The sequence below is a fragment of the Dromaius novaehollandiae genome, chromosome 1 (assembly GCF_036370855.1).
Source record: "Dromaius novaehollandiae isolate bDroNov1 chromosome 1, bDroNov1.hap1, whole genome shotgun sequence".
NCBI lineage: Eukaryota > Metazoa > Chordata > Aves > Casuariiformes > Dromaiidae > Dromaius > Dromaius novaehollandiae.
In genome coordinates, this window is record NC_088098.1 from 148,422,519 (window position 1) to 148,431,001 (window position 8,483).

General features: G+C 42.8%; 1 protein-coding gene across 1 annotated transcript; it reads right to left on the reverse strand.

Annotated features, from left to right (window-relative positions):
* Positions 1 to 4,050: 4,050 nt before the first annotated feature.
* On the reverse strand, positions 4,051 to 7,899 carry LOC112984935 (lysozyme G-like). Its single transcript, XM_026103159.2, has 6 exons — positions 7,850 to 7,899; positions 7,004 to 7,078; positions 6,493 to 6,594; positions 6,013 to 6,209; positions 5,758 to 5,896; positions 4,051 to 4,762 (listed from the first exon to the last, which is right to left on the reverse strand). The coding sequence occupies exons 2-6, from the start codon at positions 7,044 to 7,046 to the stop codon at positions 4,629 to 4,631; spliced, it is 615 nt and encodes a 204-aa protein (XP_025958944.1). The 5' UTR covers positions 7,047 to 7,078; positions 7,850 to 7,899; the 3' UTR covers positions 4,051 to 4,628.
* Positions 7,900 to 8,483: the final 584 nt, after the last annotated feature.

Below are 8,483 nucleotides of genomic sequence, written 5' to 3' on the forward strand. Positions count from 1 at the left end.
CAGGCTGCCACTTAAAGGCGGCCGAGAGGGCTTTGTGCTGCTGCAGGCTGAAGTCTTTAGGCTGGCTGCCAAGGCTGAAGAACCAGCTACAACTTCTGTCGGTGCTCTTTGTAGCAAAGATACCAATCTCTTGCTTGTCAAGAGAAGATAATCCCTGAGCTACGCTGCTGGTATGTCTGAGTGGAGCAGGCGTTGGCTTTGGGCAGCCTTGAAAGTGCCCAAATAACTGTTTATGTTCTAAATTCCCCGTTTACTTGCTGTTAGATGAGATGTTTGGCAGCCTCCAATTTTAGATTCAGCTCACCTTTATTTTTCTTCCCTTCCTCTTTCAGAAACGCTGTGGAAAGCCTGTCAGAATGTGGTCCTGCCATGAAAATGCTGTACAGATGCTTCCCGATACTCAGTCTCTTGTGTTGTCTTCACCACCGAGAACCATAAGTGAGTGCTGTTAGCTCCTGCTGCCCCCCCAGCGCCCCGCCATGGAGGCTAACACTCCTTCCATCGCCAGCGACGCGTTCGGTCCATTCGCTCTGGGCAACCATGCGAAAGGTGAGGGCTGGTGCAGGTGTTACTGTGGGCATCGTTTAAAGGTAATGGGAATGTACACGTATCAAAGGACTAATTTGTCTTGCTGATCATCATCAGGAGTGGAAAAAACTAAAAGAAAGTGTAGGAAGAGAGGGAAGAGACTGAGACAGTTAAGTATGGTTTCCAGGAGTGAGAGATTTGTCAGACAGAGACTTACTTATAAGCTGAAAACATTTGATGCAAGAACTGAGATAACAACTGTGGAGCCAGGCCCTGACATTTTTCAGAAGAAGATTTTGTATTAATTGGAAGAAATTCGGAGAGTACTTTCACAGTGTGGGAGTGTGTGTTGGCTCATCTGCAGAAGCTTCAATCAAAGCACGCCCATGTTAAGCCACGGCCATGTTTCCCATTGAAAAGAAAGTCAGTGCTATATCACACAGCCTGGGACAGAGCTGCTTAAGTATTTTCAATTAAAGAAAAGCAGAGGAAGAAGAAGCAATGAATAACATGCTGTTTTTAGCATCATGCTGCAAAGATGAACAAGGATTCGGCTATTTTTAAACCGTGTTTAACTGTTTTGTATTTAGCTGTTCTTTAACCGTAGAGCTGTGGCTTGACTTTCTACTGGGTTTACATTTGCTTATGTTTTTGTTAGAGGCGTGTGTCCTCTCCAGCTTTGCAGAGTTTTTGATGACCGGAGAAACAGTGAAATGGTGACCCTCCCTGAATCAGAGGGTAAAAATTGAGTGACTCCACCTGGAAATGTTTAAACAATGAGTGGAGACAGTAGTGATCTGTATTCCTATTAGTTCTTCTTTATTTTCAGTAACTAGTAGTGTTCTGAATTAAGGAGTTCTTCCTTTAAAAAGTCAAGTCTCTTTTCCACTCCAGTAAGCCAGTATTTTAGAGTTTTGAAATAAATTTAATAGAAATTGTCTCAGTAAAAGAGAGAGACCCGAAAGGTAAAGGAGGTCAAACAGGACCATTCTGATACAAAACGATGATAAGGCAGCAGAAAACATGCTTTTACGCTCTTTCTGTATTTCATAAAGAATCACAGAAGCCTAATTGTGATAAATATTCTGAGCAGGTTACCCTTAAAATGTTTCATTGCTGCATTCCTGTTTTTAAAGTACACATGGCAAAATCCTAAGCCTCTCAATATTGGATATGGGATTGAATTGGCTTGGACCAAGTAGAACCGCTTTCCTTTTCCCCCTGTAATTTGTAGGTAGTGTAGTTCCATCAGTAAACTGTACTATTCGTGATACATGAATCTCATCTACTGCTTTGGTAATTATTTATTTCCTCTAGTAACGGTTCATCTTCAAGAAATTAACTTAAGGCACCAGTGTAGCAAAGCTCAATTTTATAGCTCAACATTTAAACAATCAAAAAAAAGACATAGATAGAGTCCTGTAATGTCAATGCAACAGAGTGCTGAAGGAAGAAAAGCAGTGGCTGTGGCCGTAAGAGGGAACAAGTTGGCTGAAACATACATTTCAAAGGTTTTTTTACTGGTTTTGTTTTGAACCTTCCCGGTAGTTTTTGCAGAAGTTCTACTTCTCCTATCAGCAGACATAAATACCCACTGGAGAGTACAAACAGGACCGATACAGGAATCTTACATAAATTGCACAATTTCAAAATCTTTTGCACTAAGTTCATTTCTGCAAGCCTTAGGTCTTGCAAAACTGAGTTAAGACTTTAGATAAATTCTCAAGTATCTTGGAAGTCTTGTTCATGACCTCACATAAGTACAGCAAAGTCCTTTCTCCTTATGATAAACAAAACTTAAGTACATTATATACATTGCTGCTTAAAAAGCCCAAAATTGGAGACTACCTATATTTCTACATTTATGTGTGTGTACCTGCTCCTTCTCCATCCATGTGGACATTACAAACTGTTTACTCCTTTCCCCCTCCTGGCTGTCAACTTTCAACCAGGCAGCCAGACCCCTAGGAGATGGGGAAGAGGCTGCTGAGCCTATTGGTGCAGTCCGGGCCCTGACAATAAGGTCCTCCCAAAGCTACTTTGCCTCCAGGCTGAATGGGCCCAGGTCCCTCAGACTCTCCTTGTATGTCCTATGCTCCAGCCCAGCCCTCAACCTACCTCATGGCCTCCCTTAGACTCGCTCCAGCATGTCCATGTCCTTCTTGTATCAGGGAGCCCAAACTGGATACAGTGCTCCAGATCTGGTCTCACAAGCACCAAAGAGAGCGGAAAGACCACTTCCCTCAGCCTGCTGGCTGTGCTCTTCCTGATGCAGCCCAGGATGCTCTTAGCTTTCATGTCTGAAAAGGCGCATTGCTGGGTCCTGTTGTCCAGCAGGACCCCTGGCTCACTTTCTGCAGAGCTACTTTCTAGACATTTGTCCCTCAGCCCCTACTGGGGCATGGGATTATTTTGTCCCACGTGCAAGACTTTGTGTTTCTCTTAGCTGACCTCCATGGTGTTACTGTCAGCCCATTTCTCCAGCTTGTCCAGGCCCCTCTGAACAGCAGTCCTGCCCTCCAGGGGTGTTGAATGCCCCCCCCCCCCCCGTCATCTGTGGATTGCTGGGAGCGCACAGTCCTTAGCCCAAGGTGTTCATGAAGACACTAAACAGGACCGGCTCCAGTATCAAGCTCTGAGGGATGTCGCTAGTAACTGGCCACCAACTGGACTTTATAGTGGTCCTCTGAGCCTGGCAGTCCAGTCAATTTTATACCCACTTTATTGTCTGCCTCCCCAGTCCATGCCTGACCAGTGTGGCCATAAAGATACTATGGGAGGCTGAGGCCGAGTCTTTCCTAGGTCAAGGTATACAACATCCACTGCTCCCTCTCCTCCATAAAGCCAATCCTCTCATCACAGAAGGCAAACAGGTTGGCCAGGCACTATTTACCCTTTGTAAATCCATCCTGGACATTTGCAGCATGGTCTCCAGTCGCTCCTAGGAGGATGTGAATCATAACTTGGTGCACTACTAATGGCTTTGGATTACATTTTCATACTCTTTTAAGACTCTTGCAGCCAGTGATTCTTCTCGGTATTTTGACATACAGTTATTCTCACTCCCTGAAGAACTGCACATCAAGAATAAAGGATATTCCCCTGGCATGCAAGCTGATGCCAGTGGAAAAGGCACAGCTTGCACTGCTTGCTGGCAGACCAAAGCCAACTGTTCCTTTAGCCCTGAAAAATGACAGTTGTTCAGTCCTGCTGACATCTACCCCTCTCCTTTCCTTGCCTTTCCACCCTCCGGCCCAAAAGGGAGTTCAATTTCAGGTCTAGAAGTAACAGGAGCAGCAAATATGCCAAACACAAAGACTGATGTTTTACTGAGTGTCGCTTTTTTACGTGGCAGGAGTGTAAAGACTTTGACGGCAGAGGGAAAAAAGAAAGAATTTTATGAAGCAGAAGTATGTATTTCATCCCATTCTTTTCCCATTTTGTTTAGCTACCTAAAATTAACGTTGTCCGTGTTCAAACTTTGCTAACACACATGAAAATATGAGTACATTGGAGTCCTGCTTCGTTTGCTAAGAACACTTTTATTCAAATTCTGTTTGATTATTTGTCTGACTGAAAACATCCATCTCTATTCTATGCATTTATATGAAAAATTAAAATTCAGAAAAAATGACTACTCAATAATATAGTGTAAATACCCAGCAGTTTTGAAAAACAAATCATTAAGCTAGTCCCCAAAGAGCTATTTTTTTTTGTTTTGATTTCTTAAGAGAATGACAGATTTTGACATAAATGTGTTTTAAGATTTGGAAGGCAGCAACTTATCAATAGCGCAACAAGATAGTCCTCATAACTCAGAGAAACAGAGAGATAGCACAAAATATTATTAACTTTCTGGTAATACTACTTTTTTTAAATCCAAAACATATTGTTTTTAAAGGAATTACATGACCAGTGTTTTACTGAATATTGTTTTAAAAATTTGAGGCTTTAGTCTGCAAGTTCTTATTCATGTAAATCATTCCTGTAAATTTGCATCAATACGGATTTGCAGGATACATCTTCTTCCCTTGTGTTTTGTCTCCCTCATGGGTGTCATGCAAGGTAAGGAAGTTACTCTGTAAAGAAGATTCCCAAGTCTAGTATCCATGTTGCTTATAATACTGGGCTCGTGCAACCACATCGTTGGCATAGTCATTATGGGTAGTGCCAATATCCATTCTTTCATAGCTGCGGACATTCCCAGAACCAGCATTGTAGGCAGAAATCCCACCTGAAATGAAATAGCAAAAGGAGTCATACTGGCTAAAAAAAAATCAGTGAAAATGGCAGCCTCATGTGTCCTGCTTTTACTTGTTTTGAAAGCTTTCACTGACCAGGACTTTTGAAGGTGGGGAACAGGTGCCATTATCAGAGCCTCCCTGACTTAACTGGGCTTCTGCAAACAGCTTATATTTATTCCTGAATCCACCAAAACCTCAGAATGGTACTGGGGTTTTGTTCACATATGTTAGCAGCTTGATGAACTTGCACCATTTACCTGGCCCAGCACGACCCCTTCCTTTGCACCAGGCTTATTCATAATATCATATAAGATCCAACATGCTTGTAACTTTTTATTGATCCTTTAAAATTACTGCTCTTAAAAGAGAGTTAAAACATAATTATATATTGCACGTGCTTTGCCTTATAGCTGCTCCTGTGTATGCTACCACATCTGCTGTGCTGAAAGGTAGACTTCTGAGCTGCCTGCGAATCAAGCTCACGTTGGCACCCCCAGCAATCCAGCGGGGTGACACTGGCTGCAAGGTACAACCTGCTAAGAAACAGGCAGATTTTCCACATTGCACAGCAGAGTTTTGCAATTCCCTGGAAGCACGTTCATTTTGCAAACACCTCGTCTCTGCCTCCTGTGCCATTCAAGTAAACTACAGAACTATTAACTTGAATGTTTGTAGTTTTCTCGTGGTCAGATAAGGAAAGTTCAGCTATAATATAAAGTAGATTTCAGGTGTACAAATATTTGCTGCACAGTGTTGAAAATTCAGACAGAATGCCATACTAAGGAAAGGCAGAAACAACACAGAATAGATAAAGCTTGTCTTTCTGCCTGTGAAATAAAAAAGTGAACAAACATCACTACTGGTGAAAAGATAAGCAAGAGTCTATCAGAAATGTAGTTATTAAGGAAAACAGGAAATAATTCAGTATGTTCTTATCCTAAAGATTTTCTTTTCTCCTGGACAAAATCTATAGTCTGTATACTACCTTTCAGCTGTTGTTCCTTCGTCCAGCGTGGGAACTTTTTCTGTATTTTCTTTATCATTGAGATAAGTATTTCTGTGCCCTGTGTAAGATGTCTTTCTCCATTCCATTCTCCCACAGGTGTATGTGATCTTTTGTCAACCTAGAAATGTCAAGCAAAATGTCATTTCTCTGCAGTAATGGATGATATATTTAGGAGGTTTGCTTTTCTTTTTATGATATTTGTTTATCAGGTTTTACTGGAGTATCAGCAAATACCTGCATTAAACCAAATCCATTTCCATTGTCACCCCAGCCGTTCTTCAGCGCTTTGCCAGCATGAGATTCTCGAGAGATAATGCCAGCAATCACAGCTGGATCGACACACAGTTTTTGACCAACTTTCTTAATGAGAGTTTTATATCTATCCATACTTCGTAGGTCCCTTTCTGCAATCATTCTTGAAGCTGCAACTCCTGTAATTAAAATAAAAAGTAAAGATGTTTTCTTAATAATTTTCAAGACTCAGAATTGTCTGTCACCTAGGTCAAAATCAGCCCTAGTGTAATTATTCTAATATAGACAGAATTACATCAAAATTTTATTTGCTTCACTTCTAAAGGAAGTAAATGATAGCCTATAGGGATATTATGAAGGATCAGCCAACAGTGAGTGTTCAGCGTTTTGAAAACGTAAAAGCACTTTGGATTACTGTGCTCACTGTGAAATAGAGCCATGAGACAGAAGAGTGATACTCACCGCAGTAGTTTAATTTCTCTGGTTTCGCAGTTTCACATGAAGCCCCAGTGGTGTCAATTCTGTTTACAACACCGTAGCAGCCAGTCTGGCTCTGAGATGTACCTGAGAAAGTTAAACAGAAATATTTAAGCAGTTTTATGACTGCAAGTAAAGCCCAGAGAAGGCTACAGCCCAGGCACACTCTGCTGTAGCTGTGGGTGGGGAGGATGGGCTGTGGGGCACAGGCATGGGAGCCCCAAGGGGCTACCTCTGTCCCTCCTCGTGAGTGCCAGGATGCGAGACCCAGCCTGTGCCCACCCTGGCAGGACTTGCAGGAGGAGCTGAGGACTCTGTTGTTGGATACAATTTAATGACAAATGGTTTGGTGTTGAACCAACCCTCTCCTTCAGCGTACGGGGCTAGACTTTGGAGCAGGAAGGTGAGGAGATGTGTTCATCTCTTCCACTTCCCAGTACGGGGAAGCTGCCTTGACTTAGGGGCTTAGTGAAGCAGGGGGAGATGCCAGACTTACCCAGGAGGGCAGCGAGGCCCAGCAGTACAAGCATCAGATGCATGGGGACGGTTCTTACCGAGCTCGCAAAACAACCTGAAAATCAATCAGCATTGGCAAACATGAAGACATAAATATATCTCAGTACATGCTGGACAAGCACAAAGAAACTGTGCCTGAAATGATGGGCTATTTCTCTTTGCTGGATATGCAAAATGAGATATAAATGACTCCACGTCTGTTTTTATAAGCAGCCATCGCTAATATCCTAATGGCAGATCTCCCTCTTCTGACGCAAAACAGACTGCAACCATTCACAAGACAGTTGTGGCCATTCAGTTTTGGTGATATTTAGAACCTGCTTCCTGTAGGATGTCTTGCTAACTTCCTTCAAATTCAATATTTAATTCAGGAAAATTAAAATTAATAACCTTCAGTGCTCTTTGCTGTGGCACTCTCACTATGAACACCTATTCTATGCCCATATTCTATATACAAACCATGTTTTCTGCATGCAGACAGTTTTGCCTGAATCCTCTGAGACTTTCTTTATACTCAACAGGGAGAAATAGGCACTTTCAGGAAGCACTTTGTCTAAATTATCATGTATATCTACTTTAGGATGAATTGTGCCCTGGGAGCAGCTATTTCTCCTCTCTGGCTGTTAAGGGAGCCTAGGAAAAAATGCTCATAAATACAGGAGAGCCAGGCAAATTTAGGTGAGCTGAATCCAGGACTACGGGACAAATCTTGGCATCCTTATTCAAGCAGAAATCTCATGGAGCAAAGCCTGTTGCCTCTGGGCCACCAAGGAGATGGTATTGCTGAGGACAATGAGAAGAGCTCCTGCCCTTGATGGTGTCTTACCTTCTTGTCTGCAGCGCAGCCTCTGCCACAGGACCGAGGCTTTGAGAAGTTTGATATATATGATGAGGTACCTCCCTTTTTCTGTTAATCTGACACTGTGATGAAATGTACTGGGCTGTGGTTTTGTGAGGCTTAACAGTAAGTTTTCTAATGTAAACAGAGCCTGTGCCATTATAGACATTGGCATGGTGACAGGTATGTTCTCAGGAGTGGCACTTCCCAGATTTCGAAACAAAAAAACCACCTATTTTTCTCTGGGTGTCTCTGTACCCACATATTTCTTATGTTTCACAACCTGTTCCTGAAAGAAACCGTGATGATGGCTAAACTAAAGACAAGGAATCCAGCTTTCCTGCAGGTGTTTCTCCTGGTCTTGTCCCGGCATCCTGGGCTGTGCCTGCTAAATGAAAGAGGGCCATGACTGACCCTTAGCTATAGGCTGTGTGGCATGGACAGGCTTGCAGCTGCACTGCATGGGACTAGCTCTCTCCTACGCTACAGACCATCTCCTCCAGGCCGGAGGAGTGCCCCCCATGACAATGTGCTCTGTTGACATCGCTTTTGAGCTCCACTGTTCTGTTGTTTTGTTTTGTTTTCCGTAATACTGTTTAATGAGCCCAACTCATCTCCGAAA